The sequence below is a fragment of the Heloderma suspectum genome, chromosome 4, assembly GCF_057233095.1.
Source record: "Heloderma suspectum isolate Gila_16-S chromosome 4, 16-S_ref, whole genome shotgun sequence".
Classification (NCBI taxonomy): domain Eukaryota; kingdom Metazoa; phylum Chordata; class Lepidosauria; order Squamata; family Helodermatidae; genus Heloderma; species Heloderma suspectum.
In genome coordinates this window covers 24,739,060-24,764,760 of record NC_139461.1, presented here as the reverse complement: position 1 = coordinate 24,764,760, position 25,701 = coordinate 24,739,060, and the positions used below count along the sequence as shown (strand labels likewise).

The following is a 25,701-nucleotide window of genomic DNA, read 5'->3' as shown; positions in this document are numbered from 1 at the left end:
AGCATTCCAGTCTCCTGTAATGAAAATAACATCTTTGTTTGGCGTACTATCCAGTAGGTGCTTCAGATCCTCATAGAACTGATCTACTTCTGCTTTTTCAGCATCTGTGGTTGGGGCGTATATTTGGATCACTGTGATGTTACATGGCTTACCCTGAATTCGAATTGAGATCATTCTGTCATTTTTTGGATTGTATCCTAGCCCTGCTTTAGCCACTTTATTATTAATTATGAAGGCTACTCCATTTCTTCTGTGGTCCTCTTGTCCACAGTAGTAGATCTGGTGGTCATTTGATGTGAAGTGGCCCATTCCAGTCCATTTCAGTTCACTGACACCCAAAATGTCTATATTTAATCTTGACATCTCCCCAATAACCACATCCAATTTGCCCTGGCTCATAGATCTTACATTCCAGGTTCCTATGGTGTGTTGATCTTTAGAACATCGGATTCGTCATTCACCACCAGCACCATCGGCTGCTAGCCATCCTTTCGGCTTTGAGCTAGCTGCGTCATCACATCTGGGGCTAGTTGAACTTATCCTCTGTTCTGCCCCAGTAGCATTTTGACCATCTTCTGACCTGGGAGTCCCATCTTCCGATGGTATACCGACATATCTTTGGTTGTACTGATCCATTTAGTTTTCATGGCAAGAATACTGGGGTGGGTTGCGGTTTCCTTCCTCGGGGATTGTATTTAGTCTGACCTCTCTGCCATGACCTTCCCGTCTTGGGTGTCCCTTCACGGTTTAGCTCATGACGTCATTGAGGTGCTCAAGCTCCAGTACCATGACAAGGTAACGATCTCCTTTGCTGAAGCAAGGAACTGCAGGCAGCTCATATAGCCTTCCTCCTCTCCGTTGTATCCTCACAACAACCCTGTGAGGTAGGTTAGGCCGAGAGTCAGTGCCTGGTCCAAAGCATGAGCTCCGTGGCCGAGTGAGGACTAGAACCTGGATCTCCTGAGTTCCAGTCCAACTCTTTAACCACTACACCACACTGGATCTCATTTTAATTAAACGTTTTGCGTTTCTTGAGCCTGCATGTTAGATTAACCAGTCAATCAACAGTGGAGCCTCTCTGTCCAAAAGCAGTCTGCCCTCTAGTTTCCAGTTGCTTCAAGCAGGTGACAAGAGGGGGTGGGTGGCTTACTCTTTCATACTATCCTAGGCAACCTGGTGCCCTCCGGATGTTTTGGACCACAACACCCATAAGCCCCAGCCAGCATGGCCAATGGTCAGGGATTGTGGGAGTTGTAGTCCAAAACCTCTGGAAGGTGCCACCTGTTGCATTAGATGAATGCATGGAGTTCTGTCAGTGGTGGTGATAGCAAAATGGAGTCTCAGTGTACAGGCAGGATAATATATGTATTTTGTTGTTGTTGTTAACTTAAAAGTGCAATCCTATGCATGTTTAGACAGAAAAAAAGCCCTACAGCTCCTAGCATTCTCCAGCCAACAATGCTGGCTGGGGAATGCTGGGAGTTGTAGGATTTTTTCCTGTCTAAATGTGCATAAGATTGTGCCCTTAAAGCATTTGTACCCCCGCTCTTCAGCTGGAAACGCTTCCAGAGTGGCTTACAGATAAAGACTGTCCCTGCCTCCAGGCTTACAATCTGAAACAGTCGTCCCCAGTCTGGGGCCCTCCAGTTGTTTCGGGCTTCATTTCCCGTTGGCCCCTGCCAGTACAGCCAATGATCAGGACTGTTAAGAGTTGTAGTCGACAACATTTGGAGGGCGGGGAGAGACTGATCTAAAAGGACATGACACAAAAGGGAAAAGGGATGGTGAAGGGAAAGGAAAATAAGCACACTCTGGTAACAGTTAACATTATCTGGTTTGTATTACAGCCAGCTGTAATACAGACAAAAGTTGTTGGTCTTTTTACAACGCCTAGCTGGAATGGGTGCAAAGAGAGTAGGAGCCAAGAATGGCTGACCTTTCAGCTGAGCCAGTGGAGTGGCCCTGTTTCTCTGTGCCCCTCTTCGACAGTGTGGTGGTGGTGGTGGTGGTGGTGGTGGTGAAGATGATGATTCATTTATAACTCTCTGGCTACCAAATGCTGTGGACAAACAGTAGAGGCAAGTCCTCCATCATGCGCTGTATAGATGACTTTCGATATTGAATTAGGCAGAGGGGGTAGTATTGATGGGCTCTTAGCTCTGTAATTGCCATGTACAGAGGAAATATATCTCTGGCTACTAGATTCTGAGGATAAATGGGGGCAGGTTCTCTGTCATATATTGTATTTAGTCTTTTATTTAAGCACTTGCTGGGTAGCCAGCGGTGACAAGGAATTGCATGCAGGCTAGGAGAGGAAGGATGTAATGGAGCATTGTAACCGTGCTGTGCTTTCCCACCACTTTTTCTGTCTTTTTTCTTATCACAGAAAATCCTTTAAGCAAGAAAAGATGGAATAGCTATACAATGCCTTCTAACGGTTAGGACTAGGATCCTTCAGTCTGGAAGCACCCTAAGCGGGCAGCCAAAGGAATAAAACCCCGTCCTTGGCACCCAGCATAGAAACCTGGTGGGCTGGTAGAGTAGGACTGGGCCTCTCCTTTCCTCCGCTGCAACCCCCAGCAGGCAGGTAGAAATTTGTGCAGGCTAGTAACTTTTGTGGGCATATTTACGAGACGTTCCAGTGAAGACTGATGGCAATAGTCCTGATGGCTTTTTTCCACCTCCAGTGTCAGAGGCAGGATGTTGCTGGGGAATATGAGTGGGAAGGTGCTGTTGCCCTCATGCCCTGCTTGAGCGTTCCTGGTCAACAGCTGGTTGGCCACTGTGTGAACAGAATGCTGGACTAGATGGACCTTGGTCTGATCCAGCATGACTCTTATGTTCTTAAGTCTATAGTAGAGGGACTAGTCAAAATCCTGTTGCTGTCATCCTTGTGTTGTGTAGGCTACGAGTTAATGGCTTATCTGAGGGGTGGGGAAGTTCAAGCCCAGTGGCCAAATCCAGCTGTCCAGGGTTCCTCACATTCCCTGCCCCTTGTCTCTAAAAAGACCACACCAAGTCCTTTAAACCTATTTCTGTTTCTTGAAGAGATGGGAAAATACCATGATTGCCTTCTTTTCAAGAACTTTAACAACTTCTGGGAGATATGTTGTGCATATACTCCAGTCATTGTCACTCTTAACTTGCAACAAAATGGGTATTTCCTATTGTTTACGATAGCCTTCCCCAACTTGGTGCCCTCCATGCAGACTGGGGACAATGAGGGTTGTAGTTCAACACATTTGGAGGGTAGCGGTTTGCGGAAGGCTGGTTTATACACCCTGGCAGGCAATCAGTGGCAAAACAGCTAACTAACCCTTTCCCAGAAGAATTGAGTGCATTTATTTACCCCAATAAATCAACAGACTGGAGAAGAACTATACAGGGGAGTCTGTCCATCTGTTGCCATTGTTCTTTATGAAACAAACAAAAAATTGGGAGAGGGGGTTGTTTTTTCTTTGTATTTTTTTAGCAATTTATCAGAAAAAGTAATTCAGCACATGTAGCATACATCTGTTCTGTACTTTGCCCCTTCTAAATAGATGTTCTGCAGTGGCTTTAAGAAAGTTGGAAGAACATGGTCAAGAAATATTTTTGTACAAGAAATACCTTTGTATATGTCAAAAAACTGGAAGTAGTTCCGTAAGTAAGATTCTGACTGCAGAAAGCCCAGTTCTGTGCAGAGTTAGGCCCATCTACCTGTTGGTTTCCATGGGCTATGGCAGACTTTACTCTTCCTAATGCCATGCTGTTAATGTCTCCTTGTTTTCTCCTCAGAGTCATTGTAAATATTATTCACAGTACCACGGGCTACCATTCCAAGACGATACGTTTTTTGAATGTGGCCTTTGGCAGTTCGGGAGATTCACTGCTTGCTGGAGACCATCAAGGGAATATCTATGTTTTTGATTTGGTGGGCAACAGGTAAGTGCTACTTGTTTATTGCTCTCATCTTCTTTTTGCTGTTGTTTAAAAACATACAAACTGTGTGGGTGGAGGGATGCCTGCACTAGCACAGTTTCAACCATGAAGTGGAGGGGCAAACTCTCAAGATTGCCCCTCTAGTCCTGGTAAATCCCTGTCCAGTTCCTTGCGTATACACAATACTGGGATGTATCCAGTGCTGGCTGTTCACCAATAGAACAGAAATCACTGGCAGAATGGATTTCCCCTCTCTCCTGCAATCCCTACCCCAAAAAGCTGCTCTAGAGCAGGGATGGGCAATAGCTAGATCTCCAGATGTTTTAGACTTCACCTCCCAGAAGCCTCTGCCAGCCAATGGTCAGGAATGCCAGGATGTCTAAAACATTTGGAGATCTAGTTTCTGCGCACCCTTGCTCTAGAGGGTTGAAGGACCCCCTTGAGCAGATTTGAGGGGTGTTCAGGGGATGCAAAGGGGAGGAGACCAAGGGGAAGTCCACTTGCACAAGCAGAAGTCCACTCACACGACGTTGGATTTAACCTATGTTGTCCTCACAATGTCTAAAGATAATGTATAAAAAAATATTCAATTTTCCTGGGGACTGATTATGTTCTGAATGTTTTGTCTCAGGATTTCTGTCTAGATAAATGAGGGTATCCTGAATGTCATAGGATTGTTTTTTGGCTACTGTGTGAAGAGCATGTGAAATCTTCACAAAAGTCACGTTTAGGGCATGTGTCTTACTGACGATCATTCTGTTTGGCATGATGGCAGGTGTGAGTGCTTCTTGTGCTCTGCAGGAATCATTTTGATTTGTACTAATAGGTTCAACCTGGTTCAACGAACAGCACAAGCTTGCACTGCTCTGGCATTTAATCTCCGCAGGAAAACTGAGTTCCTTGTGGCTTTGGCTGATTATTCCATTAAATGCTTTGATACAGGTAATAGTCATGTGTTTAAGAAACTTTTGCTCTGTATATATGGCCACTCCTATCTTGCATGTCTGACTTTCGCTATAGTGTAAAACATTCTACAGTTTCCCTTCCAAACAGTATGCAGGCATCTGCATCAGTCATTGTAGGATAAGCTGCCTTTCTTGCTACTAGAGGAAAAAAACTCCAGGTAGTGAAAAGTGGGAAATATCAAGCCAGAAGTCCTAAGAACTAGACAGATGACCACTCATTTAAATCAAACAGGGAACACCTGAAGTCAAAAGATCACCTGATATTTGCTTAGTTCTTACCCATAGAGTGAGCACCCTAGAACTGGAACGATCTTAGTTCTCCTACTTTAAAAGTCAAAGGATATCCTATATGTCTACTCAGAAGTAAATGCCACTGAGTTCAGTGGGACTTGCTCTCATGTAAATATGTATAAGATTACAGCCTTAAGTACTTTGAAGTCCCATTAATCCTAGAATAGGGGTGCATAACCTGCACTCTCATGAGAAATGCCGGGTTGGATGAATCAGAGGTCGGAATTAAGATTGCTGGGAGAATTATCAACAACCTCCGATATGCAGACAATACCACCCTAATGGCAGAAAGCGAAGAGGATCTAAAGAGCCTCTTGTTGAGGGTGAAAGAGGAGAGTGCAAAAGCTGGTTTGAAACTCAACATTAAAAAAACTAAGATCATGGCATCGGGCCCCATCACTTCCTGGCATATAGAAGGGGAAGAAATGGAAGCAGTGACAGATTTTACTTTCTTGGGCTCCAAGATCACTGCAGACGGTGACTGTAGCCATGAAATTAAAAGACGCTTGCTCCTTGGGAGGAAAGCTATGGCCAACCTAGACCATAAGAAGTAAGAAGCAGAGACATCACCTTGCCGACAAAGGTCCGTCTAATCAAAGCTATGGTTTTCCCAGTAGTAATGTATGGCTGTGAGAGCTGGACTATAAGGAAGGCTGAGCGCCGAAGAATTGATGCTTTCGAACTGTGGTGCTGGAGAAGACTCTTACGAGTCCCCTGGACTGCAAGGAGGTCAAATCAGTCCATCCTAAAGGAAATCAACCCTGACTGCTCATTGGAAGGACAGATAATGAAGCTGAAGCTCCAATATTTTGGCCACCTAATGCGAAGAGAAAACTCCCTGGAAAAGACCCTGATGCTGGGAAAGACTGAAGGCAAAAGAAGAAGGGGACAGCAGAGGATGAGATGGCTAGATAGCATCACCGATGCAATGAATATGAACTTGAGCACGCTCCGGGAGAGAGCGCAGGACAGGAAGGCCTGGCGTGCTATGGTCCATGGGGTCACGAAGAGTCAGACACGACTGAACGACTGAACAACAACAACAAACCTGCACTCCCACACACACACACACACACACACACACACACACAGGCCCTAACTGCAGCCGTCTCCTGTGTGCTGTGACACCCCTACCGCCACAGAAATCCCCACCCACTTGCATGCCAATTTCTCACCAATTGTCCTGTTACTGCCAGCAGTACAAATCGGTATGAGGATCTCTGGGAGAGAAAGTGGAGAGCCTTCCGTATCAGGATCGCTGGGGGAGTAGAGAGAAGGCTTTCTACTGCCTCCCCCAGATATCCTTTTCCCAGTGCTGCCAGCAGCAAGGAAAGAGGGATCTATCTGTATGAGGATCTCTGGGATGTATGTGCGCATGTATGCGTGTACATGCATGCAGCCCCCAAGCAAGCATCACATGCAGCCCTGTTCTGGTTGAAGCAATTTAAGTAGATACTTTTCCTATTGAAGTCAGTGGGATTTACAAATGGGCGGATTATATCCTAAATGACCAGCCTTCATAATTTTGGAGGAAGAGTTGAAAGCATGTCAGCGGGTTGTTATAAGTTCCTAAAGTAATGGGAACTAAGAACCACTGCAAGTTTTTTAAACCCATTTTTTTAAATACTGTGTTTGTGTGTGTGTGTATATATATGTGTATGCACGCATGCACACACACACACGCACACTCTTTATATCCAAGCCTTACATGGGGCTCACAGGGGTCTCCCATTCCGAAGACTGATGGAGGCTCACAACTGCTTAGCAATACTGTAGCATCAGGCACTTATTGACCCCCTCTCCTATCCCCTTGTGTAGAATTATTTTTCGGAACAATTTCTAGTGTAACGGTTATCTAGCTTTCAGGTTAATATGAGTATATATGAGGAATAACATCATCGCTTTAACCCCTTGTCTGTTTTCTGATGATACACCTATGGCCTCTTGGTTCTCTTGTGTTTAAATCTTGTCATTTTGATGTCTTCCTTATTGCTGCAGATACTAAAGAGCTTGTTAGTTGGATGAGAGGGCATGACTCTTCAGTGTCCTCAATCTCAGTTCATAGTTCTGGTCGATACGCCATCACATCATCTGCCGATACAGCCCAGCTTTGGGATCTTGACACGTTTCAGCGAAAAAGAAAGCTGAATGTTCGCCAGTCTGTGGGTATCCAGAAGGTCAGTGTTAAGAAACACCTCCTTTGCCATGTTTGTTAACTTTTATTCTGAAATCCAGAATGATTTAAATCGCTGTCAGGCCCCAGTGAGAGCCAAGGCCCTATTGCAGTAGAGCTGACTTCTTGCTTAGATCAGTCATCTTCAACCTTTTCAGATCCGGGCTTCAGTTTTAGCCCAAACATGCATTTGGTTTAATTTTTTACCATATGCTTGTTCACCCTATGCTCTTGCAACCCACTTTGGGTCAAACTGATACCCAGTAGTTGGTCCTGAACCACCAGCTGAATACCAGTGGCTTACACCAGGGGTTGGGAACCTGCAGCTCACAAGGCCTCTAGCCACCCTGCAGTCCACCTCCTTGGCCCCTGCAACAGTTAGGTTTGAAAAAAGCCTCCTGTTGGAACCAAGGAGAGGCTTTTTTTCATTGGCTCCAATGGGAGACTTTTTTCAAGTCAAGTTGCTGCATGGGAGTGGGGGTTCTTTTTGCATGTGTGGGGGCTTTATTTATTTATTTGATTTATACCCCACTTTTCTACCAAAAAATGGCACTTGAGGCAGCTTACAAAACAATTTAAAATGCATTAAAACATATGAAAATAGAATACAAACATAACAGTTACAGAATAATTACAGAATAAAAACAGCACCCAACCCACAGACCTGCTTACGGGTCAAAGTCCTTCTGGAATAAAGCGGTCTTTACCTACTGTTGGAGCGATAGCAGAGAGGGAGTGAACCTAGCCTCCCTCGGGAGGGAGTTCGACAGCCTTGGCATGAAGCCCCAGATGGTTACCCACAAGGGAATGTGGTTCTCTGGGCGAAAAGGGTTCCCTGCCCCTGGCCTAGATAACGAGCAAGCCTGACCTGGAAGCTAGAGGGCTAGGCATTGCCACATAACTTGCTCCAGCCATTGGTGTGAAGAGCTTGCTTTGATATCTGGCCGGTTTCCTGTACTTCTCCATTTCGTTGTAGTGCACAGACTTGAGTCCTGCTTGACGTCCCTCATTTCCCAGCCCGAAGACTTCTGGGCTGGAGTCTCAGCACTTGCCTATATTGCAGTTCATATGATCTTGTCAGATGATAGAAATGTGAGAGATTAAATATAGCTGAAATTTGGGAGCTTTTTTTTTTTTTTAGAAGTTCAAGTATCACTTTTGTTACAGTATAGAAAGCTGCTTGTTTTAAAATGTGTTTTCCAGGTAGTCTTCCCTGTGCTTTCAGGTTTTCTTCCTTCCACTAAGTAACACCATCCTCAGCTGCTTTAAAGATAACTCTGTCTTTGCCTGGGAGTTTGATACTCTTCGCTGCAAGTATCAGCTGCCGTCTCCAATAGAAGGTTCTTCATTGCGCTATAAAGTTTTTGCTCTTACAAGGTATGTTGTCACCTTCAAGCCTGCAAAAATCTGAACAGGCAGTACTGAATTTTGTTTAAATAACTATTATTTTTATTATAGGTGTCTTATCGCTAACATTGTTTTAGTGTGTCTTGAAACTAAAGTCCAAAGTAGACATGATGCAGTTGCACGAATGGTGCTGTGTCTAGCTTGGCCCCCAAATTCTGAAACAGCCACTGCTTTGTGGAAGAACTTAAACTGTTCCATAGAATCTGTTGGGGTCTCTCTCTCTCTTACTTTTTGGGGTTGTCATCCATTTTTAAAAATTCTGGCCTATACATTAAGGCAGCTTTCCCCAACCTGGTGCCCTTGAGATGTGTTGAGCTGAAACTTGCATCGCTCCTAGCCAGCAAGGCCAATCAACCATGAATTTGGGATTTCAGCCGTCGATGAAGATGGCTGGATTAATGACAATTCTGTCTTGTTTTGGGGTACAGGGATGGCCGTGTCCTTGCAGCCGGCGGTAAATCAAATCACCTTCACTTGTGGTGTTTGGAGTCTAAGCAGCTGCTGAGAATAATCCAGATGCCGACCAAAGTGCGAGCTGTTCGCCACCTCGAATTCCTTCTGGATAGCTTTGATGGTGGTTCTAATCAGGTGGGTGGCAGAGTTTGAATCGAAGGAGTAGAGGGGCATTTGGTAAGCTCCTGACAGCTGATGTTTACTTTTTTCTTCCTGAATGAAAATAGAAGGCCCGCTTCCCTCTTGCATCCAAAAAAGTTAACTTCTCAAGCATTTAAGAATTCAGAATTGCCCCCTCTCAGTAGAGCCACTCCCTTACGCTTCTGCATAGCGTTCGCTCTGGGTGTGCCTCCTGACTTGAAAGGAGGCAAGCCTAGGGCTGGGACTGATACAGAGATGCTGTGGGAAGCATCCTCTGAGGCTGGGTATTTCTGCTGTATCTCTGCATTGGAACTGGTGGAATGATCTAGCTACACCAGATGCAGAGATGCCGCAGAATGACCTGCTCCACAGTAGATGATGACTAGAGGGACCCTTGGCCCCCTTGGCTCCAGCTTGGCTCTCCAGAACACCCACTTTAGGTTTGGTTCCAGGTGTGGCTGCCTGTGGGACTGACCTCATTCAGGGACCTTCAAAGGAACTGTTCTCATTTTCTGATGTGTTTGTTCTTGCATTGTGGAACTCTAATAGGGCTGGTGCAGTATAATGGTTAGAGTGCTGGATCAGAACTGGGGAGACCCAGGTTCAAATCCCAGCTGTGAAGCTCCCTGGGTGACTTTGGACCAGCCGTTAGCTCTTGGCCTAGCCTGCCTCACAGGGTGGTTGTTTGGCCACATACCCTGCCCTGAACTGGCTGGAGGAAAGGTGGGATATAAATAAAAATTGCTTGTTTTATTAAATGTGAACATAGTAGATGTATTATTATTATTATTATTATTATTATTAAGTATTGTTATATAATACAAATATAAAATAAATACATTTTACACCTTTTAACATATAATAATAGAAACACAGAAGAGACATATTAAAACCACAGCAGAAATTAAATAATCACTGAGTCCAACCCTTCAAAACCTTCCAGAATAAAACAAACCATGTTAGGGCACAATCTTATGTGGATAACTGTCAGCCTCCAAAACAGGATGGGAGGACAATGGAGGCAATCTGCACCTCCACGCTCCAGCCACCCTACATTTCTGCTAGACAGGCGATTTCTCCCATCTCGCAGTGGCACCTCGGAGGGGAAAGGAAGGAGGCTGTGAAGCCATACGATAGGTCGTAGCACAGCCACCCTGACCCCTCCCTACCCCGAGGAATGCCCCCTTTTCCCCATCCCCACACTCCATTTTCTAGTGCAGAGAGGTAGCTGGCGCACTTCTCTCCATGCTGGCTACGAAGGGCTGGGGAGCGTTTTCCTGGCTCCAAGGTCAGAGCCAGGAAACCGGCACTGTTTGGGGGGCATAGGATTGCTTCCTCCATCAATTATCTAAACAAGCAGTTGAATAAAAACTCCCACCTTCCACAAATCCGCTTTTAACCTTGTGGGGGGACCAATGAAGATCTGGTCACACATCTCCTGGCATCACACCTAACTTGGCCCCTAGGTACCTTTGTTTGGCCCTGATGAAGGTTTTAGTGTAACCCCAAAGGTTACAGATTCCAGTGCTAAGAGATGTTGCTTGTATATCATCCAATTTTGTATTTCTAAACAATTCCAGACAATGAAAATTCAACTGGCTTGAAGGCTGTAGTGCAAGGAATCCTTTCCATAAGAGCTCTTTGTTATTACACAAATAAAATGGAGACCCTTGATCATGGACTGTTTGCTTTAGAGCCAGCTTAGAGCCAAATTGCATTCTCCACTCATTAGGAAAATGTACTCTTGGTCCATTCCTAATCAAATTGAGTTTCTGATTGGGGATCAAGATCATTGTGCTACCCGTACTGTGCTTTCATTGCTTACTTGGCTGCAAAAATCAGAAGAACGTTTATGGATGTAAACTCTAGCCCCCCTTATTCATTAATCACGAAAAGGGGATCCGTGAGTAGAATGGAGTTTTTAAAATAATTATTAAAACTAATTGATTAGAAAGTCTTTTGTACCCCTTTCTTTGCCCTCTAGGTTCTTGGAGTGCTAAGCCAGGATAATATCCTGAGATTTATCAACATACGGACATGTAAGCTTCTCTTTGATGTTGGCAGTCTCGAAGAGGGAATCAGCACCATCACCATCAGCCCGAATGGAAGATACATTGCAGCGATCATGGAGAATGGCAGCCTTAACATACATAGCATCCAGGCTCTGACACAAGAAGTGAATAAGGTGAAGGTGTGAAGTGTGCAGACCTCCATTAATGTACTGCAGCCTTCCCCAACCTGGTGGTATTATTATTAATATTAATATTTCTAGGCTGCCTTCCACGGCAAAAGCCTCCCTGCCCAGCACCTTACAACATTAACATTCATATAATAAAAATCCTATACAATAATAAGACAGCAAACATTCATAAAACAGACACCAGCAATAAAACGTTACCAAAACCCTACAGCATAATTGCAGCTACAGAGCAGAACAGTCCAGTAAAAAAGGCCAGAGTAAACAAGTAGGTTTTCAGGGCCTTCATAAAAAGTGCAAAGATGGAGCCTGGAGGACCCCAGATGGCAACTTATTCCACAGGCTTGAGCCACTGTGGAAAAGGCCGTCTCTCATGTACTTACCCACCTAACGGCCCTCACAAATGGGCAATTGAGAAGGACCTCTCGCTGATCTTAAAGTGCAGGCAGGCTGATATGGGTGAAGGTGGTCCTTCAAGTGATTTGGTTCCAAACCTTTTAAGGCTTGCAAGGTCAACACCAGCACTTTAAATTGAGCTCAGAAACACACCAATAACCATTGCAGCTGGCACAACATGATCGAACGGCCTCACCCCCACCAACACTTGGGCAGCCGCATTCCGCACCAGCTGAAGTTTCCAGACCTCCTTCAGAGGCATTCTCATGTACAGCATGTTACAGTAGTCCAGCATGGATGTCACTAGTGCATGGATCACCGAGGCAAGGTCCATCCTCTCCAGATAGGGCCGCAGCTGGCGTGCCAGCCTAAGCTGGTAAAAAAACAGTCCTGGATGCCTCAGCCACCTGGGCTTCCCCACTAAGCACAGAGACCAGGGGGACTCCCAGACTGCTCATGTGGTCTTCCTGAGGGAGTGCAACCCCATCTAAGACCAGGTGTAAAACTCCATCCAAAATAGTTGGTTTCCCAACCCACAGCACCCTTGTCTTGTCCAGATTACGTCTCAGCTTGTTCACCTTCATCCGCCCCAAAACACCCTCCAGTTCAAGAGTTCCACAGTCTCCCTGGGATGTGTAGCCGGAAATGAGAGCTAGAGCTGAGTATCATCCGCTTACCAATGCCACTTCAGCCCAAACATCCTAATGACTCCCAGCAGTTTCATGTAGATGTTAAAAAGCATCGGGGACAGGATGGATCCTTGCAGCACCCCACAGGCTCACAACCATGGGGTGGAACAGAAGTCCCGCAGCACCACCTTCTGAGACCATTCCTCCAGGACCCACCAGATGTGTTAGCCTACAATTTCTGTCATTCCCAGCCAGCGTGATCAACAGCTGTGCTGGCTGTGGATGATGGGAGTTATAGGCCAACCCTTCTGAAGGGCACCAGGTTGGGGATGGCTGATTTAGACAATGATGAAGAATGTTTAGACTTTTCTTGAGGTTTTAGGCTCCCTGTAGCATTCTTTATCCGAGGACTGGAGGGTTTTCATCCAGTTGCCTGAATCTTATGTTTTTCAGCCTCCCCCACCTTTGTTTAAAGTGATTGAAGAGTCATCCAAGGACACAAGCAAGCTTACTGTGAGAGTGACATCTGGAATCTCAGCGAGGCCATGGAAGTCAAAAGGGGGCAAAATCCAAACCAAAGTTTTGCGGCCCGGGCCAGACACGTTGCATGAGGATAAAGAGGTAAGATCATGTGTCAGGGCTTGACCAAGACTTGATGCCTAAAGTAGAAAATCCAAATGGGTCTCTGATTCCATGTGAGAATTTTTAGCACTGGTTTTTGCAATTAGCTGGAAGCAGAATTTAAACAGAGCTTCCACACAAGCACTTAATATAGTGCTGCAGTATCCAGCAGTCCTCTTCCCTGTGGACAAGTTCCTTCTATAATGTTTACTCCTAAGTAAGTCCCATTCAGCAAAGGTTCTCAACAATATTAATTAGCAGTTTCCTCTTTGTAGGGTTAGCCTGGTTTATTGCTTCCTGATGAGCCTGGCTGGGAAGTTTAGTGACTGAAATTTCTTAATTGCTCCTTGAATGGCCATTTTTAATTCCTCCAGTGTTGGTTTCTGTTCACACATAGGGATACTTTAATTATTGATTTCCTTTCATTTTCTCTTCATTTTTTAATAGTGAAATAGTGCTGTTTCAATATAAAAATTGAAAAAAACAATAGGAAATCAGTAATTAAAGCCTCCACCCCTCTCAGGAACCAAAATGAATATTAGGCTGTTCATCACTAAGCACCTACTTGCTCTTTTCATGAAGCAATAAATTGTGCTGAACATGCAAAAAGGTAGCATTTAACTAAATGCACAGAAACCCCTAAAAGCCTCAGTAATGATTTTCCTGTCGGTATAAGGCAGACTGGTGCAATACAGTTGTATTTGTATTGCAAAAAAGTACAAAAAATACCCCGCTGGAATCCACCAGGCAGATAATGATGTTGTCTGGATTCTCCACACACTATTGTACTGTTCTGCAACCCCCACTAATTTCAGTGAGGCTTTCTCAGGAGAACATCCTAATGGACTGAGTTCCATGCAGTAGATCTGTCCATCTTCCAGAGTGTAGCCCTAAACAACATCAGAATCTGAGTCCTGAGGTAGCTGCCTCAGTTTGCCTGCAGCATATGCCATCTCTGACACGTGTTACAGTGACAAACTCATTCTTTGGAATTCTACTGGGGAGTGTGGTGTAGCAGCAGTTAAGAGTTTCAGACTAGCTACCTGAACTGTTTCCAACCCATCTGGTCATAACAACTTTAACTTTAAGAACTGGTGCCTGGACTTTTGTTTCTCCTCCCTCCCTATCCCTTTTTCCTCGTGTGACATGACTTTTAGATTGTCAGCCTGTGGGGAGGAACTCTCACACTACTGGTCTTTGTAAGATACTGTGTAAGCCTTTTTGGCTAAAGAACAGGGTAAAAAGAGTCTAAATAGAATAAACTGAAAACCAATAGAAGACACTGACATTAATCTGAGAATAAAAAGTGTGGAGAACAGAAAAGAGAGGTGACTTGATCATAATGAGGAAGAGAAATTGATCATGTGAACTGCGAAATTCAAAATGAAGGAAAGAGTTTTGAGCAGTGGAGGCTGGTGGCTCCGATGTCAGTGGGGCAGCGAATCTATTCTGGGTTTCAGCCAGAACTCTAAAGGAGCTATCCAAGGTGCAAAGCACTGACTGGTTCTGACTGAAACCCAGAGCAGATTCACTGCCCCACTGACATCGGAGCCATCAGCCCCCACTGGTTTTGAGAGAAGAGACAGAAAGGGCGCACAGAAGAGTTACGGTAGTTGATGCAAGAAATCACCTCGTTGGTCCTGTCCTAGAACGAGCTGCCAGACGGGCTGAAGAAGAAGCGGCTGCAGGCCTTGCTGAAAGGATTTGGGGAGTATCCAGCCAAATACAGGTGCGTGGGGACATGTGTCAAACCAGATTTCTTGCATTCTGCCCCATTAAACGGAATCGGCCTGTCTCCGCAAATCTGCTTTGTAATTGCAGGATGTTTGTTTGGCGGTCCTTACTTCACCTTCCAGAAAACCACTTGGCCTTTAGCAGCCTGCTAGATAAAGGGACTCATTCAGCATTTGTGCACCTTCAGAGCGAATACCCTATTAAAAGCAGGAAACTTTTGAGAGTCTTACAAAGGTAAATCCGGGGGGGGGAAAGAGAAGCGTGCTGCAGTTAATTTCATATTCACTGTCCAGATGACTGTATTATTCTGTTCATTCACCCTAAGATCTTTGCAATGTCAGTCGCCATGCTGGCTACGAATTATGGGAGTTGCAATCCAAACACACCCGGAGGGCACCAGGTTGGGGAAATGTGATCTGTTCTGACTGGCAGCGACTCCCCAGGGTCTCAGGCCAAGATTTTCCCCACCACCTGCCTCCTGATGCTTTTAACAGGAATCACCAAGGCTTAAACCGGGGCCCTCTGTGTGCAGACCAAATGCTGTGCCCCCGATCCAAAGCTTGTTGATGCGGCAAACTTAATCCAGCTTGGAAACCGCTGTGAGGAGGGCTTTGGCCACAAGCCCCAGCACCTTGAATGTGGCCCAGAAGCTATAACAGCCCAAGAACTCTACTATCTTGCCGTCATCCCATAGTCTGTGCGACAGGTGAACCAGCTCTGAATGAATTTAGACAAACACTTGTGACAGGAGGAAGTTGCCGTGTGGCGGCTCTCGTGGCCCCTGTGTGGTCAGGCTTACATTCTAGTGCATGACTTTTGCTTCCTGGCAAAGGGCTTCTTTCACCACCAATCGAACTATTCTGGCAGATTTTTTTTCTGGTAAGAAAAGACAGAAGAAGCAGTGAGAAAACAGGGTAACAAATGGAAGATTTCATTGTCTGGACCCCCTGTAAAATTCTGTGTTTGAGACAGGGCGATTGCACACTCAAAGCCCCACTTGGAAGCACCCTGCTGTCAGTGACAGTATTTTGGTCATTCCCCAACCAACATTCTCTTCCATGCCATTCTTTTAAAAGGATCCTGGACTCCAGAGCATTACTTTATGGGTTGACTCTTTGCTACACGAGCTTCTTCTCGGCCAACATTTTCTAAGCAGTTTCTTCCCTCTGTGTACAGGACATTATCTGCTCTAGCTCACTGGTCCACCATCTTTGGCGAGATGCCCTACGTCCCTCTGCTGGCCTTCCCTTTTGTCAAGCTCTTCCAGAACAATCAGCTCATCTGCTTTGAGGTGGTTGCTACTGTAATAGGTAAGGAAGGATTTTCAAAGCAACGGCCATCCTATTTGCGCCACAGAGTGTTCTCGAGTAGCAGTGTGGTCCTCGTTTCATGGAGGATTTGACACTGGGTTCTGAATAGCTTCCAAGAAGCTACCTGCACATTTATTTATTATTTTTGCAGTGGATATACCACCAACATCATCCAACATGCGATCACATGGCGGCACATGCAGCATTTTTAAAACAAATCCAATATACAAACCATAGAGTTACCAATTAAGAGGGAGAAAACCCCCTCCAACTAGCAAAATGAAAAACAATCAATTAAATAAAGAAAAATGAAACTTAAAATGCCTGGGGCAAAAGGAACATTTTCATTCGACGCTGAAAAGAAAACAGAGTTGGTGCCAGTTGTGTCTCCGGGGGGGGGGGCATTTCAGGGTCAAGGTGACACCACAGAGAAGGCACATAGGGTGCTGGAAGCCAGTCCGGTGCAGAGGGTGGAGCATCTCCAATACACCTGTAGAGTTTAACATCGTGTGAAGTGGTACCATCCACATACAAGAGGGAGGTATTCCCAGGCTTTGGGAAACCCGCAAGGTTTGCAGAAGTTTTTTTTTAAAAAAAACTTTTCGGTGAAAAAAACCCACCAAGAACAGCCCAGTAAGGACTAAGAATGCTCACTGAGCATGGAGTGCTGATTAACTGCTTGGGGGGTGGAAAAGAAGGGAAGGGGGAATGGAATGGAATGGAATGGAGTATCCTGACAGAGGGCAGGACCGGCTGGAACACTGAACAGGAGCATGCTACGCTGCAACATTTTGTTGCAGGTCCCACGTATAATAATCGAGCCAGGAAATAGAGAAGATTATCAGTTCAGCTCCCCTTTAATGGCCTCTTTGAAAAATCAGTTCTTCACCAGGCACCAGAAGATGTATGAGCAGCTTTTTCCCACCTGCCACCCTCCAAATGTGTTGGACTACGTGGTGGGAATTATCGTCCAACATGTCTGGAGGGTGCCCAGGTTGCAGGAATCTGGAAGCTGGCATATAGTGACGGGGCCTTATGGGGCCTCTGTTGGGAGGCGTTCCAGCACAGCTGGCAGAGGCCATGCTTGTCTTGCCCATCTGCTGGACCATGGGGGACCCCAGCGAGAGATCCAAAGCCTGAATCAGATGCTGAATGGAGTGCACAAGAGGATGCGCATGGGGGAAAGCCTGGGACCCCGTGGTGCATCTGCTAACTTTTTGAGCTTGAATTGCCCATTAGTGGGATAAAAGTAGTGACATTAGCTCTTTTCCCCCCCTTTTTCTCTTTATTTAGTTAATTGGTGTCAGCACTGGTTCGAGTTCTTCCCAAATCCTCCCATCAACGTCCTCAGTATGGTGGAAAACGTCTTGGCCCATCATGACAAAGAACTGCTTCAGCATTTAATGAGTTTCAATATAACATCGCAGGTAAAAAAAAAAAAAATCAACCTGGCTTTGAGCATAGTGCAATTATTACTGCGTAGAGCAGTAACTGGGTGGGATTGCTCAATAGACAAATTGCTCAAAGTAATGGGAGTCGGACCGTGCGTTGACCTGAAGTTCAGGCTTGATTGAGGGACTCAGATGGCTCTGGTTTACTTCATTGTGGTCCAGAGAATTGCCCAGTTGCTAACAGGCCAGAAACTCTCATTCTACGAAAGAGGCTGTGTTTGTTGCTCACTTCTGCACTGCTGTTCTGTGCCTGACTAATTTTATTCTAGAAGCTCGGGGACAGTCCTCAAACCACTTCCTTAGACTGGAGTCCTATGTACACTTACCTGGGAGTAGTTGGGCACATTAAAACTTCCTTCTGAGTAAACATGCATAGGATTCCATTGTTAATTCCATTGTTGGGCCTACTCCAGGGGAAAAATGAACCACTGTTTCTTCAAGTGAAACTACTGTTGTATCCTACAGTTCCAAGTTAATTTAGTACAGTTCCTCAACATTCATGGGTGAATAAATAATGTATTTATTTCAAGTATTTTTATTCTGCTTTTCAGCCAAAAAGGCTCCCAGAGTGGCTTACGATCAATACAAATAAGTCAGTCCTTGCCCCCAGAATTACAAGCTAAAAGACACAACAGCAGAAAAGAAAAGGGATCGGGAGGGCAGAGGAAAAAACCAAACTCAAGCACTGAGCGTTAAAGCGAAATCGTAGTTGCTAAAATGATGCAGCTGACCTCTCAGCAGAGCTGATGGGACAGCCCTGCTTCCCATCTCCCTCTGCTGCAGATTTGCCCTTGTTCCTGGAGCACTAGGTTTCCCTCTCTACCAAAGACCCGAGAAGAGATGCTGCCAGTTGAAGGAGGCAATAGTGGAACTGACAAGGGAACCAGCATTTTTTGTGAGACGAACTGTGAGAGCATTTAAAAACCAAACCTGTCTTTTGTGCTCAAGCTCGTCTAATGTTCCTGCAGGCAGGATGCAACGATCGCTCATTGACTTCTCCATGTGACTTTAGGTATATGCCTGGCCTCTTCTGGAAACCATGTTCTCTGAGGTTCTGACAAGGGAGGAATGGCTGAAAATGTTTGATAATATCTTCTCCAACCATCCTTCCTACTTTCTGATGGTGGTTGCAGCTTACATTTTATGTTCCAGGGCCCCTTTGCTTCACTGTAATCAGAAAGATGACTTTGAGGTAAGCATCTTGCTATCTAAGCCAGGGATGGATACCTGTATTGATGGGGCTCACTCTGATCTCAGGACAGTGTTCTGGGAACCTGAATTTTGCTGCATTCACCCCTCTGCTCATTCCATTAGATGGGCAGACTCTGTAACAGGGATGTTGAACCTCAGGCCACTGAGCCAAATCTGGCCTGCCTGGGGTCCCAATCCATCCCACTCAGGTTTGCCAGATGGCCCCACCCCCTTCCCCCCGACTACCAACCGGTTGGTGGTTTCTTGGCTCTTGCGTGTGTTTTCCCATTCTAAAAGGTTACGGTGCCTCTCCCAAAGCTTAGATACTGGCAGAAAGACCTTTAAGCTAAAATACGCTGGTACTTTGGGGGGGTTTGCCCTGCCCCTTTTGCCTTTGGCCCCTCCCACTGCTGGAATGTGGCCCCCAAGAGCTTCTCTAAAATTGAATTTGGCCCTCAGGCTGAAAGCGGTTGAACACCCCTACGCTAAATGAATGCAGACCAGTAACGTGTACCATTTGGTTACTCGCTTAGTGGGAGACATGCTGCCGTGTTTCCAATCATGACTTCAAGCTGTTGAATTTCTTCCTTGTGCAGCATTAAAGTCATGGGACAAATCCTTTGTCAGGGAAAGGGTTGGTGACCCTGTGAGTTTAGGGGGTTGAAATCTTTTGGAGCAGTTGGTGGTGAACCTGACACGATATCCTGTTAATCGGTGCTTTTGGTACAGGATTAGTCAGTTGCATGAATACTGGGGAGTTGAGCAAACCAGAATAAGATTCCTCTTGTCTGTCAGTTTTTTGTTGTTTAAATCCAAGTTGATCTTTGGTTGCAGTATTTCTTCCATCATCGGAACAACCTGGATGTCAACGTTGTGATCAAAGAGGCCTACCACCTTATGGAGTGCACCCCAGCAGACATCCATCCGTGCCGTATGCTAGATGACTTTGTGCCGCTAACCAAGGGGCAGTATCCAATATTTAACAAGTATCCCAAGTTCATTGTGGATTACCAGTCTCAAGAGCGAGAGAGAATCAGGCAGGATGAAATCGAGTACCTAAGAGAGAGGTATTGATGGCAGCAGGGAACTGGGGATGGGGCAGGGTAGCCTGTTCCTTGGATCTTTAGGAAACATGAATGGTAACTCAAGTTTGATGTGGGGTGGTGACTGAGAAATCATAGCTATGGGGTGGATTGGACTTGAAGATTATTTCACCCAAATTTGGAAAGGAGGCCTTGGACACACGTTCACATGCATCCCAGTTACAAGATCAGGAATGTTATCTCTGCATTGGGCCAGAGAAGGATGAGAAAGGTGTCTTGTGCCTCACATGTCTAGCCTTGTTTACTCAGGAGGCTCTCTGTGATTCACACATCTTCTGTGTGAATCAGGCCAGAGTATGAAGTAAAAGCATTCCAAAAGAATAATAGCTTGGCCCTTTGGTTCACCATCTCCAATAGGTATATGTATAGTCTTTGAAGTAGATGGAATGATTAGAAAAACAATACAACAGCCCACTTCCTGTTCAGCCTGCATTTGGGGGGCAACACATTCACGGCTTACTCTTATCTGCACGTTCAGTTTATACTGATCATCAGGACTGACGATTATACTGAACCTCAACTCTGGCCCACCTGGGGTCCTGATCTGGTCCTCCAGGTTCCGCCCAACTGCTAAGGGGAAAAACCAGCTTTTGCTCAGGTTCTTTTCCCCCCATTTTAAATGGTTGCATTGCCTCTCCTAAGGCTTAGTTACTCACAGTAACAGCTTTACGTTAAAATAGCTGGTAATTTTGGCCCCGCCCCTTTTACCTTCAACCCTGCCCACTGGGATGCAGCCCCTAAGAGCTTCTTTGAAATTGAATTTGGCCCTTGGGCTGAAAGAGGTTGAGCATCCCTGATTTGGATAATGTTGCCAGAGGACATATCTGCCAGTTTGGGAGCCAGAGAGATTAAATGCCATTTCCTGCTTTGACTGAGCATTGCAGAATTGCTTGAACTCTGCTTTAGACCGTGAAGTATGAAATCATTCTCTGCAGACAATTGGTTCATGAGATAGAAGCCAAAGCAATCGAGCGCCGAGTGGAGGATGAAACCTGGTATCGGAAACAAGAGCTGCTCCATGAGGCTGAGGAGCAAAGGAGGAAGATTCTGCTTAAGGAAGAGGAGAAACTAGCAGAGCAAAGGCGGAGGTATTTTTATTTTAGCATCTTTTGGTCCTGACTGCAGATGTCTTTAAGAATTTTACTAGAAGGAGTGCTGTTTCTAGATAGATGTGGATTAGGTATTGTCTCACAAACTGGAATTTGCTTGTTCAATCTGCATGTTAATAGGTCATACAATGAGAACAGCCTTAGTAGATAACAGACGAAATCTGCCCAAAATGTAACACATCACAAAGTTTCACTTCTTTCCGCCCTTCTTAATTTCTGTCATTTTGGGGGCTTTGAAGGCTAGCTGCTGTGAAGAGAGAGCTGAAGGTGAAGGAGTTGCAGTTGGTGGAAGCCGCAAGAAGGCGTTTTCTGAAATACCAGCAAGATCAGCGAGAAATGGAGCTCAAACGACTTGATGATGAAATTGCAAGAAAGGTAACCTGTTCACTTTTGGAGAAATGAGACCTATCTCACCTGGAGCATCGGCACTTATATGTACATTGGCTTGACCCGATGCTGTGCTTTGCTGTATTTTCTTCAGAGAGCAGAACACCCAAATCTTTTCTAATGTAGCGATTGCCTCCAATATGGGACAGCTTTAAAAGGGAATTAATCAAATTCATGGAGGATAAGACTCTCCATGGCTACTAGTCATGATGTATTATCTCCAGCATCAGGGGCAGTAGGCCCCTGTGTACCAGTTGCCGGGGAACATGAGCAGGGGGCTGCTGTTGCACTCATATCCTGGTCATGGGCTTCCCTCGGGCATCTGATTGGCAACTGCGGTCACACAATGCTAGACTTGATAGGACTTTAGTCTGATCTGGCACAGCCCTTCTTATGTTCTTTATATCATCTTAGCGGATTGTATTGCTCAGAAACATAGAAGGGAACTGGCTGAGGTTTCCAGTGTTGGTATCCCATTCAGCATATGTCCCAGGCCCTCCTGCTGTCTCCGACCTCTGCCTTTACACAAATGTCATTGTACATCAGTATCTTTCTTCTTTGGCACTGACCGGCCACATTCTCAAACCTGGCAAGGGGCCAGTCGCTATCCATGGCCAAGTAGCTGGAGGTGAGTAAAGCAGCTTCGTTGTGGGATAGTACAGCCTCCCAGGCCTAAAGAGCTAGCCATTGCTGGCCAAATCCCATCAGCAACTGTGCGGAGGCGGTTACACACAGAAGAGCCTGCCTTTTTGCAAGAAGCTGGGCTGGATAACCATATGGCTTTCCCCCCACCCTGTAGTTTGTCAACCCAGTGAAAAATACTGTTTAGATGAAGATGTCGGGAACAAAGGAAGACTCTTTGCTCATTTGGCATGACTACATCTGTCCGTTCCAGGCATCCATGAGAGAGCAAGAAACAGCCGCCACAGTTCAAGACGTAGAAGTGCGGCAGATGGAGCTCGAGTCCCAGAGACGGCTTTTTGAACAGGTGCGCGCGCATCACGTGACAGTGAGCAGGAGGTGCTAGAGGCTGGCCTCTAGCTGGGATCGTGCCTTGCTCTAGTTCTTGTACTGTGGGTCGGTGCCAGTGGGTCAGATCCATCTGGACAGTGGATTTGTCTCTGCTAGCAACAATCTGACTTGTTGCTGGTGGAGTGCTGAGTGCTTCACCCCAAAGTGGCAAAATGGCAAAGGGCTGGAAATCCAATTGTTACAACCAATTGAATACCCCCCAGCCCCCTTGTTCAGCAAGGGAGGCTTATGGTTGTTTTTATTCTCAGGTGTCCTTTTTTGCAAATCTGGCCCTATTATTGTTTTGATCGGAAATGAGACAAAATGCCAAAGAAGTAGGGCAGGGATGGGGAACCTCCGGCCTGTGAGAGACCCACATCCAGCCCACTAGCTTCCATGCCTTACCACCTCTGATCAGTAACTGGAAATAAGATAGTGTCCCTCATTAAGATTTTCTTAAAAGCCTCGATTGTTGCCAATGGAGACTTTTTAAAAGCTTAATTGCAGCAAGAGGCGGCGTTTTCATGGGGGAGTAGCTGCTGGGAACAGAAGGGCTAACCCTCCTCAGCACTGCAACCCGCCCCCCTTTCAAAAATCACCCCTCCCTTGGTTCCAAGGGAGACTTTTTTAAAGCCTGATTGGAGCAGGGAGGGGCGGTGTGTGTGGGGAGGGAGCTCAATCATGTGACAGGTCCATATGCTAGCAGTGGGGTGGCCCCAGTCACCTTGGGATGTGGCCGCTGGCATGCTTGCATGGAACCAATCCAGCCCTTGGGCCTAAAAAAGGTTCCCTACCATTGATGTGGGGCAACCTTACCCAACCTGAAGCCCTCCAGATGTTTTGGACTTCAAAACCCATCATCCTGAGCCAGCATTGTCACTAATCAGGAATTATGGGAGTTGCATTCTGAAACTGCTGGAGGGCACCAGGTTGGGGAAGGCTGAAGTGGGGGTTTGCTTGCGACTTGGAACATGTTATGCGTGCTCGAGATTTGCTTAAAGAAAGCTGTGGAAGAAAAACCTTGGAGGCGGATGCCAACTGAAAATCAAACCCAGCTGTACAATACTGCGGGTAGCCCAGTTGCCCCAGAATAGCCCAGCGACCTTCTGGTGCTGATGCACTTCCAGTAGGGGAGTACTGTGGAGCTGACAGCCACATCACTAAGAAATGGTTGATGCAAACCAAATGGCCCAACATGGCGGTCACCTAGAAGCAAGGCACCCCTAACTGTCCGTGCCATTTTGAAAGATTGGCTTTAGTTTATGGCAGAGAACCTCTTGATATTTCATCCTTGTCTCTCACCAGAATCACACCACAGTGGTCTTTATCTTGACAGAAACTTGTCAAAGAGCAGGAAAGTGCAACGCAGGAAGTCAAAGAGGAATTGGAAACGAGCCGGAAAAAAGTGGATCTCGAAGAACGCTTGCTTCAGAGGTTGATTGAAACGGAGCAGGATGGGGAACGGAGAGCTCAGCTTGTAAGAATCCTGCAGCTCACAACAAACTAGCAGAAATAGTTTTTAGCTACCTATTTTTAAGCTTGTGCTGAAATGCTGTAGAGTTCCTTTCATAGCTTGTCGTTTTGGAAGGAAAACTTTACAGCCTGGTGAGGGAAAGTGTGCCGTTCCCCCCCCCAAGACAGGCTGGGGGAGAATGATTTACAGAGCTGTTGTATACATATCTACCCCCAAATAAGTCCCATTGGGACTTACACCCTGGTAAATGGGTATAGGACTGCAGCATTCTACTCAAAAGTGTGTTTTGTGTGTTTTATTGTTCTGCTGCCACTACCACCTCCCAAGGCACAGTTAGATATATAACCCCCTGCAGGCGTCACTCAAGTTCACTCTCCTGTGGCAAGAGAATGTGAGCTTGTTCAGATGATTGCAGCGGGGAAAAAAGCCATCATGGCTTCTCCCTCCACACGTGTGACTGCTATTTGCATAATTCCCCACGCTCCAGCATGGGTTGGCATGTTGTCCAAACCTGGGATGGCGTGGGTGGCTTCATACCCACCCTACAATCTGTACTGCACATCAGGGCTTGTAGGGTGGGTATGAAGCCGCCCACACCAACCCATGCTGCAGCACAGGGAATTATGCAAATAGCAGTCATGAACACGGCACACATGAGGAGAAGCCACGATGACTTCTTTCCCCATCACAATTGTCCAAACCCGGTCAATATAAAAGGGGTTTGAAAGTTGCAAGAGGAACAATAGAAACTGCCTTCTATGGTCTGACTCAGTAGATCTATCTAGCACAGTACTAGCAGCACAGTGACTGGCAGTAGCTGTCCATAGTATATATAATTGTTCATATTTAGTTGTCATCTTCATAGTTAAACAAAGGGGATTGTTGGTATCTCACCCTTACAATAACTCTATAAAAGGTACTAGCTCCCCACGAAAATGTTTTCTAGCCCATCTGCCCAAAAATACCCACGTTAGTCACTGGTGGATCGGGAGGCGGGGAGAGAAGCACTGATTTTTGTAAAGCATCCCTTCTTGGTCACCTGGGAACAGTTTTTAGTCCTCGCAGGTGACCAGGCAGCTGGCTGTGGACAAGCTTGAAGCGTCACTCGAAGGAATGTGTGCGAAGTCCTCAGAGTCAATCTCTCCCTGACAAGGTTTGTATCCTCCCAGCTGGTCGAGGAGTGTTTGGCCAAAGCTGACCAAGAGCACACTGACGCAGACTGGCGAGCTCAGGTCCTGCAGAAGCAAAGGTGTGACGACGGGGCCCGCGATGTTCGCTGTCAAGAGCTAGCCAAGCTCCTCCATCGCAACAGAGTGGCCGAGGCGGAGCTGCTGGGTGTGATGAAAGAGGAGGAGGCCAAGAAAGTGAGTGTTTCAAGGCCACCCGAAGTTGGCCATGCCTCTGCTGCAGCACGTGTGGCTGGATTCAAGACCAGGGGGCCACGTTGCTGCCCACCGCCACTTGTTTGGCACGTGTGTGGTTCGTCAGTCAGACGACCCAGAATCAACCTCTAGCATGGCTCTCGTTTGGGGCATGTTACGGCTGCCGCAGAGCAAAACGGGGATCTAATTGTTCAGTCTCGCAGCCACCGGTGTTCCACCTGTGGTACGGACTGCAGTTCCTTCTGCTTTCCTCACTGCATGCTGAAAACTGATCTGGCCATGGAGCAGAGCCATCAGAAGGCCACTCGCCGTGCCACCAGCTATAACGTGCTTTGCGTTTTCTTCCCATTCAGTG

At 46.2% G+C, this 25,701-nt stretch overlaps 1 protein-coding gene across 21 annotated transcripts in view; it reads left to right on the top strand.

Annotated features, from left to right (window-relative positions):
* Nucleotides 1-25,701, top strand: part of TBC1D31 (TBC1 domain family member 31) — a 34,284-nt gene that overhangs the window by 2,789 nt on the left and 5,794 nt on the right. For 4 of the 21 annotated variants that reach the window (XR_014789997.1, XR_014789998.1, XM_084848858.1 and 1 more), the window contains exons 2-19: nucleotides 3,778-3,924; nucleotides 4,748-4,863; nucleotides 7,176-7,354; nucleotides 8,576-8,727; nucleotides 9,186-9,345; nucleotides 11,336-11,542; nucleotides 13,027-13,194; nucleotides 14,844-14,923; nucleotides 15,016-15,162; nucleotides 16,105-16,238; nucleotides 17,532-17,665; nucleotides 18,702-18,881; nucleotides 19,715-19,947; nucleotides 20,919-21,071; nucleotides 21,332-21,467; nucleotides 22,375-22,467; nucleotides 23,827-23,967; nucleotides 25,134-25,328. Coding sequence is in view for 13 of the 21 variants with exons in the window: in XM_084848858.1 (XP_084704984.1) it covers nucleotides 3,778-3,924; nucleotides 4,748-4,863; nucleotides 7,176-7,354; nucleotides 8,576-8,727; nucleotides 9,186-9,345; nucleotides 11,336-11,542; nucleotides 13,027-13,194; nucleotides 14,844-14,923; nucleotides 15,016-15,162; nucleotides 16,105-16,238; nucleotides 17,532-17,665; nucleotides 18,702-18,881; nucleotides 19,715-19,947; nucleotides 20,919-21,071; nucleotides 21,332-21,467; nucleotides 22,375-22,467; nucleotides 23,827-23,967; nucleotides 25,134-25,328 (2,755 nt within the window). In the remaining 8 variants the exon portion in view is untranslated. Of the gene's footprint in view, nucleotides 1-669; nucleotides 796-3,777; nucleotides 3,925-4,747; nucleotides 4,864-7,175; nucleotides 7,355-8,575; nucleotides 8,728-9,185; nucleotides 9,346-11,335; nucleotides 11,543-13,026; nucleotides 13,195-14,843; nucleotides 14,924-15,015; nucleotides 15,163-16,104; nucleotides 16,239-17,531; nucleotides 17,666-18,701; nucleotides 18,882-19,714; nucleotides 19,948-20,918; nucleotides 21,072-21,331; nucleotides 21,468-22,374; nucleotides 22,468-23,795; nucleotides 23,968-25,013; nucleotides 25,329-25,701 lie in introns of those variants that run through there. The other 17 variants (XR_014790003.1, XR_014790002.1, XR_014790004.1 and 14 more) reach the window with 15 other exon arrangements.